The sequence below is a fragment of the Empidonax traillii genome, unplaced genomic scaffold, assembly GCF_003031625.1.
Source record: "Empidonax traillii isolate 1590-97213 ecotype Southwest subspecies unplaced genomic scaffold, ASM303162v1 scaffold126:size1624879, whole genome shotgun sequence".
In the NCBI taxonomy this organism is placed as follows: Eukaryota; Metazoa; Chordata; class Aves; order Passeriformes; family Tyrannidae; genus Empidonax; species Empidonax traillii.
In genome coordinates, this window is record NW_020955319.1 from 981,877 (window position 1) to 1,009,603 (window position 27,727).

The 27,727-nt window shown below is 40.6% G+C and overlaps 1 protein-coding gene across 2 annotated transcripts; it reads left to right on the forward strand.

Annotated features, from left to right (window-relative positions):
* Positions 1 to 2,074: 2,074 nt before the first annotated feature.
* On the forward strand, positions 2,075 to 27,553 carry FZD6 (frizzled class receptor 6). 2 transcript variants are annotated; one of them, XM_027883405.1, is made up of 7 exons: positions 2,075 to 2,183; positions 2,646 to 3,026; positions 18,426 to 18,622; positions 20,993 to 22,010; positions 24,371 to 24,519; positions 25,769 to 26,197; positions 26,639 to 27,553. In XM_027883405.1, exons 2-7 carry the CDS (start codon positions 2,847 to 2,849, stop codon positions 26,793 to 26,795), a joined length of 2,130 nt encoding a protein of 709 aa, XP_027739206.1. In that variant the 5' UTR covers positions 2,075 to 2,183; positions 2,646 to 2,846; the 3' UTR covers positions 26,796 to 27,553. The 2 variants fall into 2 exon arrangements, with proteins under 2 accessions (XP_027739206.1, XP_027739207.1); XM_027883406.1 differs by lacking the exon at positions 2,075 to 2,183 and having other exon boundaries at positions 2,582 to 3,026.
* Positions 27,554 to 27,727: the final 174 nt, after the last annotated feature.

Below are 27,727 nucleotides of genomic sequence, written 5' to 3' on the forward strand. Positions count from 1 at the left end.
GTATTAAAATTATAACAGAAGCTTGTCTGGGAATTTGTCAACCCTATCTACTGGGAAAAAGAGAGTTTTCCCTTGGTATAGATACCCTTGGTATAGATCCCTACAGAGTTGTGCTGCCATTTCCATGAAATGGAAATGGAACGGAAATTGACTTAGTCAATGGAACTAGAAGGGAAAGAGAGTTCATTAGAAATCTGCTGGAGTGTGAATCCGCACTGAACATGTTTTATTCCTGCAAGATCTCAGAGTGTCTGATGGTGATCCCAGCGCTGAGAGCAACTCTGCAACTTCATCAAGGGCTGAGCAAGAACTTGCCTAGAAGAGCTTCTGCAGAAGGGGAGTGGGGAGACTTCCCATTGCACAGTCCTGGTGCTCTTGCTGCCAGACCCCTGGAGTTCCTGAAAAGAAAAATTTAATATTTCTAGGATGGGAAGAGCTACTGAGAGAGACTGTGACCAAAGCCAGCTGGAAGATGAGAAATGGAGAGATAACGAAGGATAATGTAGGTGAGTGTTTTCCTATAGTAGACTACATTAACTTTCACAACCTGCAAATAATATTTCATTTAAGATCATTTAGTGTCAGTTTAATTCCAGCTATCAAGTTACTCCATTTACTCAAATGGCCGAGCTATGTGGATCTGCAGCAGGTAGGTATAATCCTCCTCATGATTCACAGAGGTGCTAAAATGGTTTTGGTATGGGAATCTGAAGGAGTTTTCTGTTTCTGTAGAGCGACACAAGCAATGACACATAAAATATCTGCATGAAGAGAAAGCTTCTAGATGCTTGTTGTCTTCTGAATAACCATGTGCAATTTCACACTCTCCACCATCCATGGATGGATTCTCTGGATAAATGCACCAGCCTGCACAGACTACCTCATGGCTCATTAGCAGAGAGGCAGCGCTGCCTTAACGTCATCAAACCATTTCTAAATCTGGTTTGCATGTCTTGGCATCTGGTGTTTCCTGTTTCGGTCCTGGAGCGTGGAGCAAGTTGCATGGCTGAACAGCAGCCCGATGAGACTTTGGGTGGCTCCGTGCTGAGAAATTTGCTCACCTCTGCTTAGTAACCTTCAGCATTTCTATAGATAGTTAGGTCTCATTAGCTCAGGTCAGTGTTTGTGAACAAGGCTGAATGCTACTGGACAGTCTGGTGTGTGTGGTCTGTCAGCAGATGTGGGTGCAGTGGGAGGACAGTTCACAGGCCTCTGGAAGATGGTGGTAGCCTGAACACTAGAGTCACCATGGTGTTCCTCTTTGGTTTAACAATCATTTCCCTTTGTTCTCATCACAGCTTCCCTTTCCTCAGCAAATACTTCAGATCACTTCCCTGTCCTTCATTAAATTCAACCATTAAACATCGATTTCCAATATTAATCTCTTCCTCAGATGTAGCCTCATCTACTGAGTGCCTGCACCCCGTCATCTGAGGATTAGGACCTTTTGCAGGATGGTGGCAGCGTGAGTGGCAGTGAACGTGGCACTGAGGGTGGCAGTGCAGGTGGCAGTGAGGTGGCACTGAGGGTGGCAGTGAAGGTGGCAGTGAGGTGGCACTGAGGGTGGCAGTGAAGGTGGCAGTGAAGGTGGCACTGAGGGTGGCAGTGCAGGTGGCACTGAGGTGGCAGTGAAGGTGGCAGTGAAGGTGGTAGTGAAGGTGGCACTGAGGGTGGCACTGAGGGTGGCAGTGCAGGGCCGGCTGCCCTCTGCCATGGAGCCCTCGCTTCCCCTGCATGGCAGCGGCCCCGGTGTGTTTGGAAACAATCCTCGGGATCGCTTCCACCGGCAGGACAAGCTCATATCCCAACACTTGAAAGTCTGTGAACTGCCTCAGCATTTATACAGTGCGCTGCAGAGTTTAATACCGCGATGTTCAGGAGAACCCAAGTGCCGGGTCTGTTCGAGGGGCTTTTCGCGCCGTTTGTGTTTGTACTACAGTCCCGGGGCCCTTCCCAGCCGGAGCTCCACCGGAGGGGCACGGACCGCCCTGGGTTCGCGACGGCACACCCCGGCGGGTCTCTGTGCCCCGCAGCCCCGCGCAGCCCCGGACGGGCCCCGCCCGCCGCCACCGGTGCCGGCCCCGCCGGGGCGGGAAGGTGCGGCCGCCCCGCCCCGCCCGCCAGACGCCACATCCTGCAGGTGCCGCGGGGCGGCCATCGCGGAGGGGCTGCCGCTACCGCCGGTGAGTGCGGCGGGCACCGCGCCGGGCCCGTCCCGTCCCGGGGAGCGGCGGACCCGACCCGGAGCGGCGCCGCGGGGTGGCCGCCCGGAGGCGGTTCCCGGTGAGGGGGTGGCGGGGGCGCGGCCCGGGCGTGGCGGGGATGCGGCGCCGGGGCCGCGCCCGGCGAGCCCCGCGTTCTGGGCCGGCCGCTCCGCTGGGCCCGCGGGCGCCGCTTCCCAGGGCGGGGCTGGGAACGGGACGTTGGGAGCGGCGGTGGCTCCGGGGCCCGGCGGGAGCGGGGGCTGTGCCGAGCCGCGGCCCCGGGGGGTGTGTGGGGCCCGGCAGGGTCGCGGGGGCACCGGCCCGGCCCGGCCCGGCCCGGCCCGAGCTGCCCTCTCGCTGCGGGCCGGCGGGGAGCCAGGGCGGTCGTCCTCGGGTTGTTTCGCTGCTGTTCACTGCGCTGCCCCGTCTTTGCACGTACAGGCTCGAAGAAGAAGGGATTGAGTAAAATCGCGGTCAACCAAAATGGGGCAACACCTAAAGCACCTGTGAGGAGTCTGAGAGCGTGCCTTACTGCCGTGCGCTGGAGCCAGCAGAGGAAGATGTGTGTTTTTATCCTCGTGCAAAGCCGAGCCGTCTAACTACTGAGCAAAGCGATGTGCTGAAATTGTAGATCCTGACAAAATGGGAGCACTTGTGTTCTCTGCGACTTGCAGTTTACTTCTAGCCCTGGTGCGAGGGCACAGTTTATTTACATGTGAGCCAATTACTATCTCCAGATGTTCAGGAATGCCTTACAATATGACTTTTTTCCCAAACATCATGGGACACTATGATCAGGACACAGCTGCTCGCAAAATGGAGGTAAGTTCTCTCCCTCGTACTGTAGTATGTAACAATTCTTTTTGTCATTTAGAATTTATTTGGGATACCTGTTGCGCTTAGTGACAAAGCAAATAATGTTTAGTGACTAGATATTTCTTAAAGTGTTTTAGAGTGTGCTCAGGCTTCTTGATTGTGTAAGCTCTGTGGAAGGGATCTACAGACTTCCTTCCCTCACCCCGCCTTGGATCCTTTATTAGAGTGGAAGAGGAATGGGTGTAGCATAGCAATGTGGCTATTCAGAGCATTTTGGCACAGCTGATCACATAAGCCCAGGCACCTTACTGTTATACAGAGCAACTGTTGTAATTCTCTGGAGAAAGGGCTAACGATATCCTGGCCTGCCTGAGCTCAGCGCAAAAATCATATTTAGAAGTTGCTCACTGCACCCCTCTCAGCTTATATCTACTAAGGCGAGGCGCCAACTTATTCTTAGTCCTATTCTCCATTGCAGGTTTTGCATTCTGTTGTCTTCTGACTGGATGCTGAAGCTTCTGACTGAAAGAGCAACTTTGCTCTTTTTTTTTTCCTAACTCAAAATAAGCACTTCTCTTACCTGAACTGTAAGTGTGGCTCCCTTGAGAATATGCTACCTTGTGGAAAGGCTTTGCCGATAGCAATGCCTGTAAAGGGCGAGAGCCTCTCTGGGTGAGAGGCTTGTAAAACAAGTTTTAAACCTGTTTTAATAATGGCTTTTTCAGTGGTTAGAGGAGGGGAAAAATCTTAACGTAGGTCTTGAAAAGCTCAGTGTCTTCTGCTGTGTAGAAAGTGAAACACAACTGAGTTGAAATTAGGTTTCTGTTTTTTTAAAAAAATATATAGGTGGTACTGGAGGTGGTTACTGTTACTAAAACATTCTTTGCATACTCTTTACTGAATTTGGAAGAGGAGCTTGGTTCAGTTGCCAAAACATGTTTTTAGTGTTGCTTGGGATAATCAGGATTCCCTGTTTGGCCTCCAGCTGCCAGCCTGGAATGGCACAGGCTTTGGTCTTGCATTGGTTTTGTCAGCCCGGTGTAGATGTGTGGGAAATTCTGGTATTGAGTGTTAAACCATCTGTACGCAAGCAACTGACAAACTGTGGGCTTTTAAATTGAAGTCAGGCTGTAGGCTTCAGTTGTGAACTGTGCTGTGCCTTCTCTAGTCGTCATTTGTCAGGAATGCTTCCTGCAGTGTCTGCCACTTTTATCTCCTCAGGTATGCTGCTGCTTCTTACTTGGTGTGTCTTGCAGCCGTTGAGCCAGCGTTTGTCAGTATTTGTGCCTCCCAGTCATGGTGTTGTTAGGACAGAGAGACCACAGAGCCATTTTTATTAGGTTGCTGTGACTGACTTTTCTGAACTGTCAGTAACTCGTGCCTAGTGCATGTGTGGAGGGAGTTCCTTCTGGAAAGGGTTCATGGCTCACCTGCCCTTATATAGCTACTAAAATAGATAAAAAACTGTGTGGTAGTGAGAAGTTTTGTTGTTTTTCCTCTTTTTCCATGTTGTCAGCCTTATAACCACCTCTGACTTCTGCAGTGGTTGATCACTACTTAGCCAACTGACTGGGTGGCTATGGAGAATGACAGTGTCTATTAGCATTTGATTTCCCTACCCTGTTTCGTTTGCTTCCTGTCATTGCCACTACCTGGCCTCTAATTTGATATTCCTCAGTACTATAGTACTGTGCAGACATTTCTAAACTGCCTAATGTGTGGTGGTCTGCTTGCCTTTATTTGTGATCCAGCAGTGCTGATGGACTGTCTGGTCAAAGTGAATTTTTAAGACAGCTGCTTTCCTGGTGAGAGGGTGAGGAAGTTTCCTCCCATTCTGTTTGTAGCTAGTGTTGAATCTGTTGCTAGCAGTTAGATTCAGAATTAAGACGGTGAGCTTATGGTGGTTCATTGCTGGGCCTTTTTTCTGAGAGACCAGTGTGTACCAATACCACTTACATGTTTTGGTGTGATTCTACATGGTCTCAGTAACAGCACCAGTATAGTTTGTCCATAGTTGATTGCAACAGAGGACCTTCTCAGGATTGTCACGGTGTTCTGCTTTTCAGGGGACTGTTGTTGATGTTGCAACAGGGGGAGAGGAGTTACTGACTGTTTAATTGGTGTTTAATTTCACTTTGCAGCCATAAGGAGGCAGTGGGTTGGGATGTGGAGGAGACTTTTGTTGTTTCAAGAGCTTGAATTTTTCTGTAATTAGCAGTTCAAACTTCATTCATACCAAAGAAAGAATTTTAATAGTACATGGGCTGAAGCTTTCTTTTGATCCTCGGTAGGAATGCTTAAAGGCTTTGGTTTTTACTTCTATCTTGCTCTTTCCCCTCTCCTCCCCTCCCCACGGCCTATTCTCAAGACTGGGCATGAGACTTACATCTTAGGATGCAAGGTCTCACTGGGTTTTGAGGCTGCTGCTCACAGTATTTTGCTCACTGTATCTTAACTAACTCTGAGTAAGCTACTTAATCATGAAATCTCAAGGCAAAGGGGAAAAGACTTCTTCAAGAAATCAAAATATTTTGTGCAGAAAGAACCTTGATGTTAGGCCAGTTTTATGTTCCTATTCCCTTTGAAAACTTCTGGGGAGTGCTTACTCCCAAAAAGGATAAAGATTTGCCAGGGGGACAAGTCTCACCTTAAGGTGAAGCTCACTCTCCAAAACCACGGTAACTCGTGATGTCCCACTCTCAAGGCTCTACAGGTGTGTTCTGCTTCAGGGAGTGTTGTATTGCCAGAAGAGCTGTGCCTTGCACCTGCTGGTGCACAAAGTCTTCTGGACAGTTTCTCTGTACAGTTTCTCTGCTTTCTGGAAAGGTGTTAAATTGGTGTTTCTGGATGGTGTCTTCATGGTAATCCATCCTCCAAGAGAGGATGATGTGGAGCTACTGTCTCAGGTGGCGGTTGCCCTGCAGGAAATCAGCTGATACATGGTCTTTCAATTCTGCCTCATGTATCAGCTGTTCATAATGATGTGCTGTAAGCCAGAACACTGAACCACTGAGAGCAGGAAAATGACTAACTCAGTCTTAGGGCCTCTGTTGTGGATGTTTTGGCTAGTGATGATAGTCCCTCTGGGATCTTATTTTCTGCAATAAAAAATATGTAATTTCCAGTTACTCCCTCCATTCATATATTTGTTTAGTTAGTTCAATTCTGAGCTTTCAGCTTAACAGACTGAGTTTTAGCTTCTTGAGTTTTACTTTACATTTGGATTCGTTATGTTTACACAACAAGTGGTGATTTTAGGAAAGTAAAACCACATGACTTTGTGGTGTGAAGTTTTGTGTATGTTAGCTAAACAGCTGCATAACAGTATAATTATTTGCAGATGTCAACCATATCTTTATCTCAAAGCAGTTTAACAGTAATACTGCTCATGTTACTACTGGTTCAGATTGGGAGGCAGAAGACCTAGGGTTTGTCTGATGAGGAAAAGAGATGGACACCAGAAGATCTGGTTCACTACAGCTGTACTTAAATAGGTGTTAACTCCCCCTCGTGGTCATCCACAAAACCAAGTCACTTCTAATTCCAAAGTAATTCCTACTTTTAACTATCCTGGTTGTCAACATAAGGCATTATTCCAGCAAGGCAGAGAATATTACTGTGTTGTAACTTATGTTCGTATCTCTTAATCTGTTCTACTGCAGTTCTGGAATGTGTCCACAGGAGACAAGCCCTTAAGACTTCCTGACGTGGGTAAGATCCACAGGTCTATAGAAGTACAAAGAAAAAGGCTTGCCAGTGACTTTTTAAAGCAGACTGTGGAAAACACTGGAAAATATCCCACAGAGAACAACAAAGTACCTCAGAGAGACTGGAAAAATGATTCAGGAGTGAGTTTTCCGTTCACTTCTGAGTTCATGGCGATGTGCCAGAACATGTGTGTGCTTATATGGAGAGTTAAGTGCAGCTACCTGCAGCAGTGGCAGAAATTTGTGTGAGAACTGGGGTCAGTTAAAACCATTTAGAGGGGTTTAAGGAGTAGCTTCAAAAGCTTAATATTTAAATGGCATGAGTTAAAACTTGTAATGTAATGGCTGAAGTTGCTTCCACTAAATACAATTTTTCAGTTAATTCAGTATAACAATACTTTAAAAACCTGGAAAACTGGTGTCTGCAAACTTAAGTTGGTATGTGTGTGTGTGTGCGTGTGTATGTTTGTAGATACACACAGAAAGGAGGAAGCTGTCTACCTCTGTAGATTGGGAGTTTTGGGGGAATAAGTACTATTTTCTAAGAAGATTATTACTGAGATATCCTGCAAGGTAGCATAGGTGTGAATTTACTAAATTGTTTTTGGTTTTTGTGCTCTCTTGCTCTCAGGTGTTCCAAAGAAACATCCGCCATCTTTAGTTCTTACAGTGGTTCTTACAGCAGCACATTCATAAGCAGTTTTTTCTGATTCCTATGGGTGCAGTAAATTACAGCCATTGAAAAAGTGTTTGTTACCTTTAGTACTGAGGCCCTTCATCAAGTGTGATTGGCTTGTGCAGATTGTCCGAAACCAGAGAGGGGAATGTGTGTAATCCTATTACACGGGCTTTAGGTGTATCAGTCATCCACATTGTCTGCTGCTGCTTTCCCTGAACAGCATTCCTTGTTGCTGGATAACGTGACTAGCACTGCCTTGCTCTTTGTTCTGAAAGGATGTTGTTTAGAATGCATGGGGGTCCAAAGTGATGCATGTTTGACGAAGAGATGATAACCAGGGTTCATGGAGATGGTGTTGACAGAGTGATTTCAACAGCCTCCTCTTTATCCATGTTCAGAGGCTGTGCCTACACTAGCAAGTAATTTGTGTTACAGGAGTGGATCACTAGGTAAAGTTGGTAGCACATTTCTTACCTGTCTCCTGCATGAGACTGAGGAGTTTTACTCTGAGCTAGATTTAGGCCAGTCCCACTGTGCAGGAGGTCTGAAGCTGGCCTACGGAAGGCTGTTTTCCAGATCTTTTCTCAACACAAGACCTCTGGGAAATACTGTGCTATCCTGTTGTTGATCTGCACATGTGTCCCTTTCACAGTGCCCTGGTTAGTGTTCATGTGTAGCTGCTGTAGTGGTTTCTTAATCTCCCTGTCCAGACTGCATCTTGGATTCCCCTTGCTCCATACTCTTGTGTGAGATGTGGTCACTGGCTAAACCAAGTGTGGAGTGATGGCCTTAGTCCTGTGGCTGTAACCTACTCCAGGAGGACACCTGTGGATGAATGGAGTCATGCAAGCTGCCCTGAAGCTATTTATATTGAGAAGGAAAACAGGAACAGATCTACTGAGTTTGGGATTTCTTTGCCTTCATTGATGGGAGGCAGTTAGGGCTTGGGAGCTGAGCTAACTGGGGGGAACACATCATCCTTGGAAATGGGAAAAGCCAGCAGTGGGTACAAAGCTTTCAGACATAGGAAGGAGCAATTTCCAGATTGTCTTAGTGTTTTTAAGGAAGTATCTGTTGCCCAGTGGAGTATCATGAACTTTACGTAATCATTAGCAAATCAGATTAGGTAGGACAAGCCTGCTGAGGGTGGTTTGTCCCACGTTACCTTTTTGGGTCTTTTCTGTATATTGTGTACATCTGTGATTGCTCTGACAGTTTTAATTTGCTTGCCAGAGGAAGAGGTCCATATGTCTGCCCTCTTCTTCTGAACTGTGAAGTGGAGATGAGTGGAGACTTGCTTGCTTTCTGCTTAGCTATTAAAAGAAGGGGAGGTGTGCATAGGAGTGTGTAAGTAGCTACTGTAAACGGGGGAAGAGAGGGCTGGATAATCGGTCTTTGCAGAACAGAAAGGATGTTCTCTTACCAAAGATACCTGCTCCTCTAGATGAGAGCTTCCAGGGAGGAAAAAAAAAGAACACCCATCTTTCCTGTACTTAAAATTCTGGTAGATCAAGTTCTTCCAGACAATAACCACATCCTTCCAAGTTTGGCCCATGCTGTATTCCCTGGAGGGCCTGCACAACCAGATTTCTTTAGTCTCAGCAGCTACTGCCACAAAGCACTTAGTGGCCAAACTCTCTGCTTACTTATCCTGCATACAAAAACTAAAAGCAGTTTTTTGGAGAGGGACTGTACCCATCCAGTCTCATGGTGACCTGGCAATATCCATCTGTCCAGACACCATGTCCCAGCTGAATATTGCTTCACATGAGCTAATGCTTTTGCAAGGAAGGTACAAGGCGCACCATTTAAGACTTGAGTTGTGTGTGGGATCTCTCTGGAAGTACATATAGAGCTTCAAACTAAACATTGTATGCTGAAGGTTAACATAGCCCACAGATCATAAGATGAAAGAGAGGAAGAAAAGATAGCCTTGAATTTTTAAAACAGGAGAAATAGGGAAAATGGGGGGGGGGAAGGGCACCAAGATAATGCTGTGGGCTAACAGTAAGGAAACACTATCTAATATAGGCATTCAGAACTGGGGAGTATCTCAAAGAGTGACCGACCAACTGGAAACAGTGAAAGCAGAAGATAGAAGTAAGAATGCAGGTGCTGTGGTAGATGACTGCAGCTTCATGGGCTTCAGCATAGTCAGATGACTTGTGTATGCCTGGCTGACATCACAACAAAGTTGGTATTTTTTAAGGTGGTTTAAATTTTCATTTAAAATTGCTTAAAAATACATGAGGTAGGCAAGAAAGAAATGGTGCAGGGTTGCTACTCTGGTAAGTTGGGTGGTGCTGTTCTGCTGAAGTGTGTCTCCAGATTCATAGAGAGGAGTGGGAAGCATGAATCTGCTCTGACTCTTCTGGAACCAGAGCAGTAATGACTTCTACTGGAATTGGGGGGGCTTTTTTAAAGATAATGGAGAGTTTATAAACATTGTTACAGGAAATCATCTACACTGAATTCTGCACAGAAGGTTTAGCAATAAATCCATTTATTCCTATAATGTATGGCAAATACATGGAGAATTTAAGATTGAGTTTCTTCTGCTACCACAGACCAGATATAATGAAACTCTGTCTAGACTTCAAATGTTTGAGAGCCTGGACTTTCTTTCAGTTAACTTGTATTTGTCTGTATGTTATGCTCTGTATAGTATACATAAAACCTAAACCAGATACGAAGTATAATTGAAAACTTGGTATAAATAGTTCAGTTCTGTAACACTTGGGAAAACTTTCTCCTGTTTGTTATGGACTGTAAATTGCAGAGGCTGGCATATCTATAATTTAGGTCAAGCTATAATTTAGGTTAGGACAAAAAAATGCAGTGAAGTTTGGTAATAAGCTATTTTGGAAAGTATTGGGAATACTTGTACTTTAGTTTGCTTCAGAATAACTTCTTAGTGATATGTAATATTCCTTTTTACATTCTTTATAACCTTTATTACAGTTATAAAAGATACAGATATGTGTATTTTTATTTTACACGTGAAAATACTTAGAGGGGAAGCATGGGACTATGTTGTTCTACTACTTGCTAGATCCCTGTGTGGGCCATTCACTTAAGAGTTGGATTTGATGATCCTGTTGTGTCCCTTCCAACTCAGAATATTCTGACTGTGTATAGTTAATGCAAAACAGTACAGAGCTTATAAAAGTAAAATGCATAATAGCCTTCTTTATCTTTCTGTGTCTGTGTTTGTTTATACTGTCAATGGCAAGTTTAGTGCCCAGGTGTGGTGTTGGAGTAGTTTTTTTGAGTTTATTTTTCCCTTAAAGTTCATGAGTGCCTTGCTGTCCTACTGACCTTTGAAAAACCTTTCCCCACATGCCTTATTCCTACCCTGGTTGGATTTCTGATCAATATTCCCTTCGACTTTGAAAAGATAGTATGAAAGTTCAGACCTGAAAATATATATATACACACACATATATATGTGTGTGTGTGTATGTATATATATATATATGTATGTATATATATATATATATATATATGTTTATTGCAAGTGTAAGGGTGACTGATGGTGAAGAGTTTGCAGATACATTCATTCTTGTTGCAAATATATTGAACATTTAGATGATGAGTAATTCAGCTCCCTGAGCATTGCCTGGATAGTTCAGCTTGATGAAGTGATGAAGGCCTACCAAGCAGGGGCACCTGGCTGCTCGCTGGCCAGTCCCCGAGCCTCTGCAGTTTACAGCACAGGGTTTTTTAAGATCAGCTGCCATCCTGCTTTGCCTTCTAAACAGCGATGCCTCAGGTGCTGAGCGGTGGGCAGCTCCTGCCCCACGTGGCTGCGGGAGGAGCGGACTGCTGGGAACAGTCCAGCTTATCAACTGTTGCACGTTGAGCTGTCCCCACGCTTTGTTCAGAGCCCTTTGAAAGGCCAAGTACTTTTTGCCTTTGCTGTTCAGCTGAAGGACAAAAATAGGCTCATATCTTTGCAAACATCTTTTATTGCAGAGCAGCATTGTTTGACCCACTTGCTTGTTTACTGTCTTCTTTCTCTGCATCACCTCCACCCTCTACCAGCAACTTAAACTCCAGATTTTCCTGGAATAGGAAACTTGAACTACTTTGCTTTTTAAACTGCAGAACAACCTGCTTAGTACTTCGACAGAATGCTTCATTCTTATTTATGTAAATGTTAAATTGATTACATCTTAAATATGTTTGACAAGCTTTAAATTATGCATGACTTCATATGCCTTTATTGTATTGTAAAAGCTGTAGAAAGTATTGCTGCTTTGTTTAAAAGCAGCTTATTAAAAGTCAAATTCATGTGCTTTCGATTTTTTTTTACCTCTACCAAATTAGGATGCACTACAATGTATATTAAACTTATATGTATTCAAATTTATAATGTATATATTTTATATATTCATATCTAAAATATTTTGTTCCTATCAGTAAATTTTAGTCCTGAAAACTTTTGTTGTTTTACCCATGTGATTTTAACAGAGTTGAGAAAATATAGATTATGACTGATACTTGCTGCTGCCAGCAGTAGTTGATTGTTACCCACAACTCAGGTAGGACCCCCAGATGAGTTCATACCATGTTCCTTGGTAGTTTAAAGGATGGTTTACATTACACTACCTTTCGTGAGCTGCACCCATGTTTCTGTTTTGCAGTTCTGCTGTTAAGTAGCAACTTTTAGCAGGCATGTAGCAACAAGACACTGACACTTAAACTGCCTTGACCTCCTGCAAAATCCATGTATACCAAATTAAAAGTGTCTTTAACTTGCCTTTGATCTAAATCCATCAATGTAACTTCCAATAGGAAGGACCTACTCTTTTCTCAACTTTGCTTTCAATCTAACTGAACTTGAAAATTTCATCCTTCATTTAATTTTGTGTGTTGAGATGTTTATTTATCATGACTTAGTTAATTGTGCATGAACTAGAAGTCAGAGATTCTTGGCAGGTGATTCTCTGTGACCAGCAGCAAATTGTCACCCTTGCCAGCCCATCTAGGAATTATATGAAGGCATTAATCTCTCTGGGTGTGATGCTAATCTTGTTTGCATCCAGTCCAGAATAACTCTATTGTAACAATAGTATAGGATTAAATCAACCATGCCATACTTGTTCCGCTGTTTTTAATTGAAACAGATTATCATTGTAAAAGTGACTAAAGATACTGTGAAGATTATTTGTTAGTGTAGTTCTGTGAATATAAAGAGCAATTACTGTCTCTCACTCTGAGATCATTTATGTGCACTGTGATTGACAGTGGCTGTATTTCCTAACTATCAGACCTGAAAACATACATGTATACAAATATATTTGGGTTAGGGTTTGTGGCTGCACTTCAATTCTGTAGTGACCCTTACTGGAGAGTAAGTGTGTTTGTATGTCCTGTAAATTATTAATAATTAATTTTTAATTGTTAATCATTAAAGTGTCCCATGAGGAGCAAAGGAGTTGAACTTGGTGATCCTTATGCATCCCTTCCAACTGGAGATACTCTATGACTCTATTCATTATTTGGGTAGGTGTTACTTCCTGTAAAGCAGATACATAGTTTCATGAATAACAATGTGTATCTTTAATATAGGTAGGAATCTCGATTATGTAGTGTAGTGTAATTGTAGAAATACAGATTTAAGCCTGCCTTTGCTTCAGAGACTGAAAGACACGGTTATGTAACCAACAACGTTGTAATGTTGTGACTTTAGGTCACAAGATTTGTATCAAACCAAGAAAGAGGTGACATTGCTTAGCACTGAGACAGTCGATATCTGTCCTTGTTTAACTTAATAAACCTCAATGTTAACTAGGTTAACTAAGCTAAACGTTTTAACTTGTAGTTAGACCTCAGGGGTTAGGAAAATAGGTTGTTACTCTCTTAGATACCTGGCTCCAGTGGCTGAACAAAGGCTCTAATCCTCTGTATGTCTCAGCAATTCAAGATATTTCCTGTCTCTTACAATCAAGGTTTGCTGTGGCTGATTGTAACAAAGACCTTGATATTTCGATCCACTGTTTTATATATTATGTAAGTATCTCTGTGACATTAATCAGCAGAGTACAGAAGAGTATTGTCACCTACTTGTTTTGACATATCTTGGTAATTATCATACAATCCAACCCCAGAGACATCTGATCATCTCTGGTAATGCTTTTCTCTAGGATAAAACTGAGATGAGGTACAAGAGAGCATATTCAGTGTCTGCCTGGAATAATGAGCTTGTTTTTCCTGTGTCTTGGATTTGTAAGCCTGCTAAGCACAAAACAGAAGCATCCTGAGCACAAGATACACATACAGTTCCAGAGTGCAGTTTACTTGTTGGTAGAGCTCGTTTAAGCACATGTTTGCACCTAAACATTTATTCTGTATTTTGTAACATTTATTTTCACTTGTCTTAGTTGTTTGTAGGACCACACCGTAACTGGATTTCTGAGGTAGTTTGGCTTTGCCTCTGGAGAAAATAGAACATAGACACACCAAATTAGAATTTACTAAGTAAGGTGCTGGTGTTTTGTTAGTGGAAAGTTTGCATCCCATAGTCCTCAGTTCTTCACTGATTCTGCTTGAGGCAGGCGCCTCTTCTGCTGTTAAAGACATCATCTTTGACTTTGCAGTTGCTATTAGTTTTTTGGTTTAGGTTTGGAGTTTTTTATTTGTTTGGGGGTTTGTTTGGTTGGTTGGTTTTAGATTGTTACTATATTCTAGTTTGCCTTATGTTTACTGAGTTTTGTTTCCCATTGCTAAGAAGATGAGAATTTTTATTTTAGGAGTTATATTAGCTATGTGAGGCTCAATTTCTGGTTTTTAAAGAGTCTGTCTTCACTCTATTTTTAGCACTGCCATCACCAAATCTGCAGATTTTCATCTCTTCTTCATATAATAGGGCAGTGATTGCTAATGCTAGAAATGCCAAGTGCCCTCATTTCCTGGAAGAGCCTATTTTGTTTGATTGTGCCCATGGGCAGATCCTGAACTTCCTGAAGAGAGAAGGACTGTGGTACAAGCTTCTGAGTTTAATCCCAGACTTGCATACTCAGGACACCAGCGTGTGCATGTGTGCAGCTTACCCAGCTAATCACTTGGATAAAAAATAGTTTGTCGCTGGGACATCCATGATTCAGATAAACTGGTCTTGAAGCAACTGAATTTTACTGTCAGTGAGCTTGTGATCTTGGCTCTACACTTTTGGCTTCCAGGCAATGCAGCTGGGGGAGAAAATACTTTGGTTTTGGTAAGATTTTGCTTTTATGGTCCTTCAGGAACTGCAGACATGCTATTTTCTCTGATGAAAGTTTTCCAAATTGGCTAACTGGAAGTGAAGCCCACATTTCAAGCTACCTAATTGTTAGCAAAGTTCCAGACACGGTTCCCAACCACTTCTGCTGTTCTTAAATGGTAAAAGTAAGCTGTCACTGAAAATAAATCTGTATTTTACAAATCCCATTTGTGTGTGCTCGAGGCAAAGTTTTACATCTTAGAGAGGTTTTTTAGTTGAGGGAACTCATTGGCTGCAAAATGTGTTGGAGTATTTTAAGGGAGTCAATACGTTTGTTGAAAGGGGTAATTCAGACAGTATGTCATACTTCAGTTTTCAAAAAGGTTTTGATATGGTCATAACCTGTGTGGGTTTTTTTTAAGAAACTCTGCTGGTAACCCATTGGGGACTTTATTTTCCAGTGCCTGCCTGCCTAAGAAGAAAAGTAGGAACAAATAAATGTTTTTCCACAATAAGGGTTGTTAAATCATGAGCTGATAGTTTTGTGCTATACCGAATAAGTAACTAGAGTGGTTCCCCCTACTTATCTGTATGGAAACCTCTGATACACAGCTAATTCATAGATGGACCTAGAAGAGGGATAGATAATAAATTTGCTGAGAAAACAAAATCAATGCAAGAATTGCAGAAAGGTCTTCCGCTAGATTCAATGGGACAATAAAATGGTTGGTGGGATTTATGCTTGGAAAATGCAGAGTAATGTGTATAGGGAAAAAATTACTCCCAGAGTAATAAGTATGAAGAAAAATAACTCCCACTATCTGTACAAATGGGTGGGCACAGTTATAAATTGGTTACTGTCACTCAGAAAGAGTTTTTGTCACTGTACAAATGTGAGGTCAGTGTTCAAATGTAGTCAAGGTAAATAGAAGGCAAAGTATAGTATGAAAGGAATAGAAATCAAAACTGAAAGGATTACTGTGCTAATGTGTAAATAGATGGAAAAAGCAGAGTGCAATCTGTTAGCTGTTTGTCAAAACACAAATTAGGTTGCAAATCCAGGAGTTAAAATAAACAAATAAAAAGCAGTATCTTTCAGCAGTGCCTGCTTACTACTGTAATATTTTACAAAGGGTTTAAGCTTAAATGGTTGAAAAAGGGATTAGATGCGTTTCAGCAAAAAAGGTTTGTCAATGTCTTTTCAACACGGGGACCGTGTTATAACCTGCAGCTTTCTTCCTAAACCATTGGTTGTAGGAAAGATGAAAGGGAGAGATGTTAGATTGTTTTATTACATCCCCTTGTTAACAGATGGGGTGAGAATGGGGTGTCCAGCTAAATGGTCTGACTTGGGAGATTGGGTTGTGTTTTCAGAACATCAAACTTCTTGCCCTTGTGTTCTTACTTTCAGGTGTCAAAAGGTAAGTATTTTTAGCAAGCTGAAAGAAACACTGTAAAAACAATTCCTCTTGGCAGCTGAGTCCTTGGAATTTGAGACCCGGGTTCGATTCCCGGTCAGGGTCCCTCCCCGGGCAGATGGAGCTCGTTAGCCCGTAAGGCAATCCATCTACGTCCTGAGGACCTCGCTGCCACCGTCCAAGCTCGCTTGGCCCCGGCAGATGAACCTCAGGATTAAAGGGTGGGCTCAGTTCCGCGCACACTATGTCTCACCTAAAAAATCCAATGTGCAGGCTGGAAGGTGTAAAGACCTTCCCCGGTTCTTCGTTCGTGAAGACTGGCCATTACGTTACAGGCTAATCATAGCTTTCTTCTAAAAATTTGCGTTTTTCAACTTATCTGTTAAGGTGGTTTCAGATTTAAATAAAATATGTTCTTTAAACAACAATGTTTAGCCAATGACAACATGCTTTAGTAAAAGTCTCGGAAACATTTTATTTTTGCTTGTCATTGTCTACCTCTGATATACAGTACCACTGTGTAGTGATTCTTGTGGTATTTTAGCTTTTAGGTACCTTTATACAACAGAAACTCTTTTAAAATGGTAAAGGTTAGTGTTGTGCCCTGACTTTTTTTACCAGCCAATGCTTTCTTTATACTCATTTTCTATATCAAAGGACCAAGCTTACAATACACAGCTGTATTAGCTGTGTTGGAAAATGCTATTTAAAAACTGTTTGTTGCTTATCAAAAGAACTGGTAAAATATATTTGTAGGTGAAGTTGTTTTCATAGATATAAATATTGTGCTTTTTAAAAATTCTTACTTTTCTAGAGAAGATATTTCTGTTTTACTGAAATCTGTGAAAGTTTTTGACTGGCAGCCCAAAAATTGCTCTAGAAATACTTTTTATCTACTGAGATGAATTATGGGTTCAAAAAGGGAACAATTCGTAACAGTCAAGACAATCTGTGCAAGATTTTATGTCAAAATTAAACACAATTTCTAAAGGAGTTGAATATGATTGTCTTTGTTTTATCCTAAGTGCCGGGAAAAGCAGAGTAAATATAAATTACCAATTGAAAAGAAAAGAAGTATCATAATTAAGCAGAGGGAGTTTAATTCATTTAGGGTTAACTCCTGTGAAGCTATGCAGTGTGTAGGAAATAATCCAACGTGTGGAACTGGAACATGGCATACTAGAGCTACATTTCTCTCCTTGTCATGAAATACCCAGATCCTGGGTTCCTCCAAAGGCAGCTCCAGAGCAGGTGCCCAGAGAGGGGATCAAACTTCTGTGTGCCTGCTGCCATGGCATCTGCAGATGCAGAACACAGCTGGAGTGCTTGAAGGGTAGTTCCAACAATTTTTTGGGTTTTTTTCCCATAAAGAACTTTTATGTTATTCTTGCTCTGCCTTATCTTTTCTTCCCCTCTTCCCACATGTCCCTGTGTTTATTATCAAGGTCCCTTGAGGACTTGTAGATACTCCAGTTTGAAAGGGAATATTTGTCCATGTCTTTTCTTTTAAACTGCATGTTCAGTGGTAAGACTTGCTCTTTGGGTAAGGGTATATTTGGGGTTCTTAAAAGCTGACAGAAGTGAGGATGCTGTTCTGGACTCAAAAGCAATTGCAAAAATGACCAACTGGTTTGTCTGGAATTTGCACACATGGTAGTATTTTGGCTAAAACAATTTGCCCTATTAGTAAAACAGAAAAAAACATAGAGAAGGAAGGTTGGGGTATTTTTCCCCTTAAAAACCTCTCTGACTGTGAATGATGAATTGAATGCATTGGGAAAAAAAAAGTTGGGTTAAATTTCATTCTATGAATTCTCTAATAAGAACAGTCATCAGTTACTCACTGCAGTCATGTTGAGAGAGATTTGAAATGAGGTGTTTCAAAAATGAGAAATAATGATACTTGGGCCTCATTAATCAAAAAAACCCCAAAGTTCTCCAGTGTGAGAGGAGATGAGTACAACACAGCACTTAGGACTGAAAATGTAATCTAACAGGAACTACTGGAACAGACACACCTTTAAAAATCTCAGGGCACTTATTTAGAATCTAACTGATGCACAAAGGAGCTCAATGTTTTACCCTATTTTTAAAAAATCTTGGGCTTTCACAATACCTTTCAGATTGCTGATTTTGACAAGTAGGAAAAATCATGTTCTAAAAGTCACAGATTGGCCAAGATTCCTGAGGCAAGGGCTGGGCTAAAGGTGCTAATGGAGCTTCTTGCTGCTCACAGCAGTGGGTTTTGCTCTTTTGCAATTGCTGAACAAAGACTATTTTCTAGAATCTTTCCAAACCTACAGGGGATCAAATGTGAGCCATAGTGATGAAAGTTAGTTTTAATGCCTTGAATTATCTTTTTTAGATTGCTAACCAAAGCCTTTTTCTTCCCTGTAGCCTTTTCTTATTCTTATGAATCTTCACTGTTCACCCGACGTCCACACATTTCTGTGTAGAGCCTTTGTCCCTGCCTGCCTGGATCAAATTCATGTGATTCACCCTTGTCGAAGCCTCTGTGAGAAAGTGTATTCTGACTGTAAGCAGTTGATGGACACGTTTGGAATTGCATGGCCTGAAGAGTTGGAATGTACCAGGTGGGGTATTTCTCATATTGACAGGTGGTGGGAGTGGTACTTCCATATTTGACCTGGAGTGAGTTGAAAATCTGAGGCAGAATGTTAAATATCACTTTACTGTAACCTCCTTATTACGCTGACCCTGCAGTGCATGGGACCATTTCTTCATTAAAACTTCTTCATTATTCAGATGATCACCTGCATTTTCTACGTGTGACTTTTTTTTTTTTTTGCAACGAAGCTCTGCAACAGTTCAGTATTCAGATCTCTGCAAAAGGAAGCTTTTTTACTGTAAATTTCTGAAAGTTTAAATATTATATGTTACAGCTTAGATTTTGCGTTGGTTTCTGATTTCTAAACTAGGGATGATCATGCTTACTTCGTTAGGGAGTTCAGAAGGAACTGCTCGTAAGATAACGAAATACAGAATATTCTGTATTTGAGCAGATAAACAGTAGAAGAATAAATTAGGTAGAAGCCTTATCTCACTCCTAACTGCTTAAATATGCAAACTTAGTCTTGTGTTGCTTTTCCTGTACTGCCTACAAAACTCTCTCTTTTAAAATTTCAACTATTTCTCAAAGGTGTTCGTGTGTCTTTTTCAGATAGATAATACAATATTTGCTGAAAAGATGTCTATATATTTTAAATGGAAGCCACTGAAAGCACCCCAGTGCAATCTTCTTGAGATTATGACCTTCAGCTGTGGATATTTATAAATTATTAAGGCTAGACTTTTTTTAAACACACATCAGGTCAAGAGGTACAGGAAAGGAGCAGAGACTGGAAACTCAAATAATTTTTCTAACCCCCATGCAGTTGGTAATCTGTGATAAGGCTGAGGGAAAGCAGGGACAGTATCCTGTGCATGACCTGTGGTAGAAATCAGTATTGGAGTGAATGTGACAAGTGGCATTAATGCCATTTCCTGTAGTTCTGCAGAAAAATAGAAGTTGTGGGGTTTTAAAACAAGAAGGCATCAACTTTTCCCATCTAATGTGAGCTTCTGTGCAACAGTTGTGCCCTGAAGGGGCACAGCAAATATCTTCTAAGATTGTTTGGAAAATAAGGGAAATTACAAATTAATCCAGTTATTCAAGATGTGATATTTTAAATCAAATCATGTTTTTTTGCAGGATTTACTGCAGCTTTAAATTATTTTATTACTGCTAGTATTTACTGAAAATGAAGCTTCTCTGTTCATATGTGATGTCTCCCTGGTAGCTGATATTGAGAAGTCTGTGGAGTGCAGGGTGTTCTTACAGCAGCAGAGATCCTGCTGCTGCAGCCTGCAGGCATGAGGATGGGAAGTAACTGGAATACTGAGATTCACACTTTTGTATTCTTACAGACATACATAATGCCAATTAAGACGTGGGTGAACGGGTCCACGCATCCTGCTCTGGCCTGTGGTTAATGAAAAAATCTGCCACAGAATCAGTTTTCTTCATTAGTTTGGATTTACTTGGACAGCATGATAATGCAGAGAAACATAGAACTGAAGGAGTTTTTAGCTCAAGCTGAGCTTGAAAAGTGAATTGAGGGACTTGTAATAGTGTTTGACAAGGACTGTTGAGATAACAGAATCTTACTTTAAAAGCTAGAGTGCAAAACTTGTTCTTTTTAAATGTACACTTAAACTTGGAATGCATATGAATATAAATCCCAGTAGGAGTAAATGCTTGAGTTATATAATGTAGTCCAAAGGTAAGTCCAGCACTGCTAATATGATATTATTTATGAAAAAGATCACCTCTTGTGTCCACTTAAACTCTGGAGCAATTGAGTCTTGAGCAGTTTTTAAATTAACCTCATAGAGCTATAAAATTGCTAAAATATTGTTAATTTTTTACAGTGCTTGTGTTTTCTGCTTATATTTTTTTCAGTTGGGTAGTTCATTGTTGTTGACAATAAAATAGCAGTATAACACAAAAAAATTATAATAATGATTGCATACTAGACATCAATTAATGATGTCAACCTTCTTCCTTGATTGATTGAAGCTTGCATTGTGACAAGATTTTTTGCTGTCTTCAACGGTCTATCCAAATTTAAAAAAAGAACCCTACTGTAAATATTTTATATATATATGTAGAAGTTCAGTAGACTTTAAAAGAATGATCGCAATTTGAGTAGTGTTTTATAGCCTATGATACAACAGCTAGAGAGCAACAGGTAAATAAATGTGTTTGAAGTTCTTCTAAAATGCAAATATTTGAAGTTTGGTTTTTATAATGCCTTCTGATTTATTTTTTCATATAATGCACGTTTGCATTATCTGTAAAATTTAACAGTGCTTAGGATCAGGTTTTTTTCATATTTCTAAAAAGTAATTCTAGTTGAGAATGAGGCGTATTGAGATATTTCCTCTTCTGTTTATTTATTCAGACTGACTAATTGTGATGAGAGCGTTCCTGCCACTGCTGCTGTAACCACAAACATACATGGAACTCGGAAGACCCCAGGCCAGATCCGAAGGGATTATGGATTTTGGTGTCCCCGGCACCTCCACACTAACAATGGACAAGGCTACAAGTTTCTAGGAATTGATCAGTGTGCACCACCATGTCCCAATATGTACTTCAAAAATTATGAATTGGATGTGGCAAAAAGCTTCATTGGAATAGTTTCAATCTTTTGTCTTTGTGCTACGCTTTTCACATTCCTGACTTTTCTGATTGATGTTAAAAGGTTTAGGTACCCAGAGAGACCGATCATATATTACTCTGTCTGTTACAGCATAGTCTCTCTGATGTACTTTATTGGGTTTTTACTTGGGAACAAAACTGCCTGTAACGAGGCAGATGATAAGTTAGAAATTGGTGAAACGGTTGTTCTTGGCTCCCAAAACAAAGCCTGTACCGTCCTTTTCATGGTTTTGTACTTTTTCACTATGGCAGGAACTATTTGGTGGGTGATTCTTACAATCACTTGGTTCCTTGCAGCGGGAAGAAAATGGAGCTGTGAAGCTATTGCCCAAAAGGCCATGTGGTTCCACGCGGTTGCCTGGGGAATACCTGGTTTTCTAACCATTATGCTCCTTGCGATGAACAAAGTTGAGGGAGACAATATCAGTGGGGTTTGCTTTGTGGGTCTCTATGATCTGGATGCCTCTCTGTACTTTGTGCTTTTGCCGCTGTGCCTTTGTGTGTTTTTCGGTCTCTCTCTTCTCTTAGCTGGTATTATTTCATTAAATCACGTGCGCCAAGTCATCCAGCATGATGGCAGGAACCAGGAGAAGCTAAAGAAATTCATGATCAGAATTGGAGTTTTTAGTGGTTTATACTTGGTGCCACTGGTAGCACTTCTTGGATGTTATGTTTATGAACTGGTAAACCGGAAAATCTGGGAAACGACTTGGGTGTTTGACCACTGTGACCAGTACCACATTCCTTGTCCTTATCAGGCAAGTAACAGTTTCCTTTATAAATAATACTGTAAAGTTAGCTAACAAAACCCCTTATTCATCACTGTATCTGCCATGCAATTAGTAAGTTATTTTCACATTAGTAAGTTATTTTCACGTTCAGGAACATGGAGTGGTTCATTCCTTTTTAAGTCAAAATCAGTGGAATGATATTTTTCCTTTGAATTGAATTGGTAGCGCTCAGCAATTAAATTCCAACTCACAGCTCTAACAGAATATATAACCTCTACGATATTTGAACTTCATGTTACAAATTTGCCTTGGATGAGGATCATTCTTCACAATATTTGTTCCTAAAAGTAGTTGCTCAGTACTTGGGTGCCTAGCTCAGTATCAAAGTGTGTAAGCTGAATTTTCATCAATTTCAGTTGAAGCTGAAATAGTGATTCGTGAAGATCCAGACTAAATTGAATTTTAAATGCTGATTATAACCAGAGATTTAAAATCACTTTTGTCTTTTTTTTCTTCAAAGTGTAGAAAAGTAAAACGCTTGAAATTACAGAACAAATTTTCAGTATGTTTTTTCCACAGTAGTTGTCATTTGCAGACTGATTTTCAGAAATGCAAAGAAGTCTTTATGAAAACCAACCAAACAAATAGCAAATAAAGAAAAAAAAACTCAACAGCACTTTAAATCATGGAGGTGATTGTATTGAACTTTTGACTCCCTAAAACTTCCTTGGGAAAGCTTTTAAATTGAATCTGCCTGTGTTCAGTGCTCTCTGTGGATTAAATCTCTTGCAATTGCAAGGAGTTTTATATTACAAATTACTTAGAAGTAATTTGTGGTTTGTTTCCTTCTATTTAAGAACAAACATACAAGCAAATATCACCAAGAGAAATGCAAGTGTCTCATGTCATCTTTCTTTGCATTACACTTACCATCTATGTTTTTGCTGCAAATAAATATAATTAAAATGAGGAATATGAACACAGGCGTTATGAATTATAAGGGTTGATCTCCTCTGGTTGAAGTCAGTGTAAGCTGACAGTAGCACAGTTTACAGACAACTTGGTTATTTGTGCTTCCGATACCATTTCTTAACAAGTATATTTTGACTTCAGTGGATTTTATTCTGAGCTCCGTATCAGCCTAAATGGTTCAGAATATACAAGGCTGAAAACAAGACATGTTAAAAAAAATAAATCAACAAAATTGTTTTGTAGTATTTAAATATAACAGCTTGGCATAATAACACAGGAAAGAGCACGTATTTTCATCGTTTAATTAGCCTTTGGAAAGAAGAAATAGCAGCAGGAAATGTTAACAAAGATATGTTTTATGGGATATGTCCCTATAATAGACAGTGTGTGCTAATTGTGGAGAACTTTAAGTGGTGTGCTCAGCTTTGGCTTGCCTGACTTGGCTTGTAGACTTTTGTTACATTGGCCAGATCAAAACCAAATAAAAACAAACTTCAGTTTAAGTGGCTAATGTTACCTGCCTAATAAAAATAGTGACTTTCAGAGATGGGCTGGCAGATAAGCCAGGTACGTAAATTAAATTTGCAGAATGGGAGCAGAAGATAATGATCTCTTACAGAGTTAGATGTCTCAGCTCCTATGGTACAGTTCTGCAAATAGGTGGATTAATTTTGCAGTAAACAGAAAGCTATGGTGCAGTTCCCTGCGGCTCCTTGGAAATGCTGTCTAATCTGATTAACTTCCAACTAATCCTTCCACTACCTGAAGGGAGCCTACAGGAAGGATGGAGAGAGACTTTTTACAAGGACATGCAGTGACAGGACAAGGTGGAATGGCTTTGAACTGAAAGAGAGTAGGTTTACATTGGATATTAGGAAGAAATTCTTTACTTTGATGCTGATGAGGCCCTGGAACAGGTTGCCCAGAGAAGTTGTGGATTCCTTATCCATGGAAATGTTCCAGGCCAGGCTGGATGGAGCTTGGGTCGCCCTCGTCTAGTGGAAGGTGTCCCTGCCCATGGCAGGTGGTCTTTAAGGTCCCTTCCAACCTGAACCATTCTGTGATTCTGTGATCCACTGGCTGTTTCTTTTAAGTTGAAGGGATAAATCTTGTACATACATACTCACCTCTGAAGAACATGTCTATTAATACTATTGCTCCCCAGATTACCTTTCCTTGCAATTTAAAAGAAAAATATTTGCTTCTGAAAAATCTCTGGCGTGTTCAGCTGTAGACATGAACCACGTCTGACTTGACTGTACATGTCTAACATTTGCCCGCAGTACAAGCCTCGACAAAGAACAACAGCCATAAGAAGGAGGTCTCTCATTTACGTTATTTGTTTTCTGCCTTTAAAAAAAATAAAGCAACGAGTGTATTTTCTTTCTTTGCATTTATCAAACTTTATCTTCTAGGCAAAGGCACTAGCAAGACCAGAAATATTTTTGTTTCTGATGAAATATTTGCTGACATTAATTGTCGGCATATCTCCAGTCTTCTGGGTGGGAAGTAAAAAGACCTGTTCTGAATGGGCCAATTTCTTCAACAGAAACCGCAAAAGAGAGTAAGAAAAAATTTTTTATTCCTGCTTTTTAAAGTGTATACTTAAAGTTGGCTTTAGGACATGTTTCTTTATATTTAGCTCAGGTGATTAAAATGCTGTCCTGAGACTTCTTTTTCAGACTTTAAATGCTGCCTTTGGGCATCAGGAAAATTCCACTGGTTGAGGGAAGTTTTACACATGCAGTGACTTTCTGACATTCTCAGAAGACAGAAATTTTTTCCCTCTGCTGATTTATCTTTTGTAGAGCTGAAGGCATGTTGCTGTGTTTAGCATTGGCTGATAAGTCTCTGGTTTCCAGTCAAAGGAGGGAAGATAATTTCAGTCATCAGTTTAGTTGCTTTCATGTGTTGTGACCACTTCATTTGACACAGTACTTCGTGGTGTTTACTGCCATGCAATAGTATCCTCTGCTTTTCTTCTATGCCAGGCTTGTCTTGTTTTAAAATTAATATTCATCAAACTCTCCTTACTCTCACTTTTATTGCATAAATCTAGTGTTCTTTTTTTCTTTTTTTGAAGGAGAAGAATTCAGTTTTATTGCTTAATTTTAGTAAACTTTATATCTATGGATTTAAGGAGCTTACGAATTTCATCTCTGTTTCTTTTAGTTATCATTTTTCAATTTTTTCTTATTCTTTGATTATCTCTGTTTAGATTATCTATTACTTATATTGTGGGTTTAGATTGTTTTATTTCTTTGGATTTCCCAAGGCAGTAGTCCTTAAGCTCCTTTTATTTTACATTTACATTCCTTGATGGTCAGCTTATGGCTTCCTTTCCCTCTACCCTCTTTTTCTAATTCCTGTGTAATTTTTTCTTATATTTCAGATGTTAACTGCTTTCAGCTACAAGGATTTAAAAATAATGAAGTAATTTTTATAATGCTTACCTTTCTTCATTTGAATGAGATTTATTTTATATAAAGTTAACTTGGTAATGTAGCTGCTTCTGAGCTAATCCTTCTTTCCTCTCTTAGATCATTAATCTACTGAAGTCATTAAGACCAACTTGCAGAAGTAAGAAATGTAGAAATCTGCTTTATTAAATTGTTCCACAGACATAATTACTTTGGAGCTATTATGATCAGACTTTTTTCTCTTCACGTATGATTTTTTTTTTTTGTTCATTAACATCTGTCTCAGATTGCATCACTGGTTGCTGTTCTGTCAGGGTTTTGTGTATGAGTCTGTATTGCACTGTAGCCAAGGTTATCCTCTTCATTCAGTTACACGCTTGTGTTCTCTTTCAGTCCAATCAGTGAGAGTCGAAGAGTGCTGCAAGAGTCATGTGAATTTTTCTTGAGACACAATTCCAAAGTTAAACACAAAAAGAAGCACTACAAGTCAACTTCACACAGACTTAAAGTCATTTCAAAGTCAATGGGTACCAGTACAGGTGGCGCAACAAATCATGGAACTTCTGCCGTGGCAATCACTAATCATGATTACTTAAGCCAAGAAACTGTTGCAGAAATTAAAACCTCTCCAGAGACATCTGAGAGAGAGATAGAGGCAGACGGAACATCAGCCCGAAGAGCTGAGGCAGGTGAAAACAGCGGAGATCAAATGTTATCTGGTTCTAAATTAACTGTGGATCAGGTGGAAAGAAGAAACAAAGCTGATAGCACATGTCATATGAGTAGCTTGGCTGAGAGTATGAAGAGAGTAGGTGAAGGAAGGTAAGGCACCTGAACTCAATCATTTGCTTGTTTGTGCATGTTCCCGCTAGTGCTGTAAGCTTGCTGATCCTTTTCTCTGAAGAATCGGTGTACTCTCGTATGCAACTAACTCACAGTAGCTGTCAAGAGAAATTACAGACTGCCCCATGTGGCCATGTATCTTTAGCTTATGGGCTATTTTGTATATTTGTAGAATTCTCCTTTTCCATGTAAGTGCTGAGTGCTGGAGCTTCGGCTCCAAAACATCTGTGACTGCACTTTAATCACTTTGAGAGGTGATGGATCTGAAAAAGAACAATAGTTGGAAAAGTATACAGAACTGTATTACTTTCTCTTGAAAAGAATACAACTGGAAATACATTATGATTTCATTGCTCAATTTTTTTCCCATTGTGATGCATTGTGCTTAAAATTTACTGTTTTTTTTTAAATTACTTGCAGAATAACACCTAAAAATGATTTTAGTGAATCTTCTCCACTGCAAAGCAGCTGTTCCCAAATACCTGATGTCTCACAGTCAGCTTCCATATCCCTACTTGTCTATTCAGCTTCAGACACCAGAAGAGAGTTGGATTCAGCAAACAGTTCAAATCCTTGAAAGATTGAAATTTTATATGAACATTTGCAGTTTATAAAACTGACATGAATTCTGTGTTACACTGGAAATAATGGATATTCTGTGCCTTATTAAAAAACACACATATCTTGCTTTGCACTTAAAAATGTATGTTTTGTTGTGGAAACAGCTAACAATAATGTACTGTATTTTATCCTATCCAGGAATAATGGAAATTGAAGTTCTGCAGGACATGGCAGTAATCTAAGAAAAAGATGAGACAATTATTATTCCTTATATAAAGAATATTTTGTAATGAATTGCATTAAAGTGATGCTTAGAAAGCACTGTTACTTTTCAAGGTATAAAAGTTACATCTGCCTCTTTGATATTTTTTAACACTTGTTAATTTTTTTCTCTTTTTACTATCTCTTAAACAATAATATCACTTAAATAAGGGATACACAAATTTATAAATACTCTGTAAATTGTGTCCTGTTGTATCAATTACAGCACTGGTTTATGGTAGCTTGTACACTGAATATGAAAGGGAATCTGGAATTATAGCAATTTATTTTGTACATAAAAATGAATTTTGTAAATAACTGACTGCATAAGGTCAATCTCTAGAACTGCTGGTTTTGTATGTATTGTACAAACTTGGGAAAGCTCACGTGCTTCCGTCAGGGGTTGCTGAAGCCAAGAGTCCTCCGGTGATCAGACAACGAGAGTCAGTTCCGAGTAAAGCAGGTTGGACCTCTACCTGTAACATGCACCATCATCTGGGGTCAGACTGGTCACAGGGCTGATGCAGTAGGGGCAGCAGTGTTTCAGAAAAATGCCTCTCGGAGCCTCTGCTGGCACGGTGTTCCAGAGCATTGTGCCGAAGGAACGCTTCAGACCCCCGGCCTCGGTGGGCAGAATCTGAAGCACACGCTTTGGGATTTTGTACTGAGCTGCAATGAGAGCTCATT

Coding starts and splice junctions, on each gene's coding strand:
- FZD6 (XM_027883405.1), top strand. CDS start 2,847: ATGGGAGCACTTGTGTTCTCTGCGACTTGCAGTTTACTTCTAGCCCTG. Junction 22,011..24,370: donor ACATTCCTTGTCCTTATCAG/GCAAGTAACAGT, acceptor TTTATCTTCTAG/GCAAAGGCACTAGCAAGACC. Junction 24,520..25,768: donor AACAGAAACCGCAAAAGAGA/GTAAGAAAAAAT, acceptor GTTCTCTTTCAG/TCCAATCAGTGAGAGTCGAA.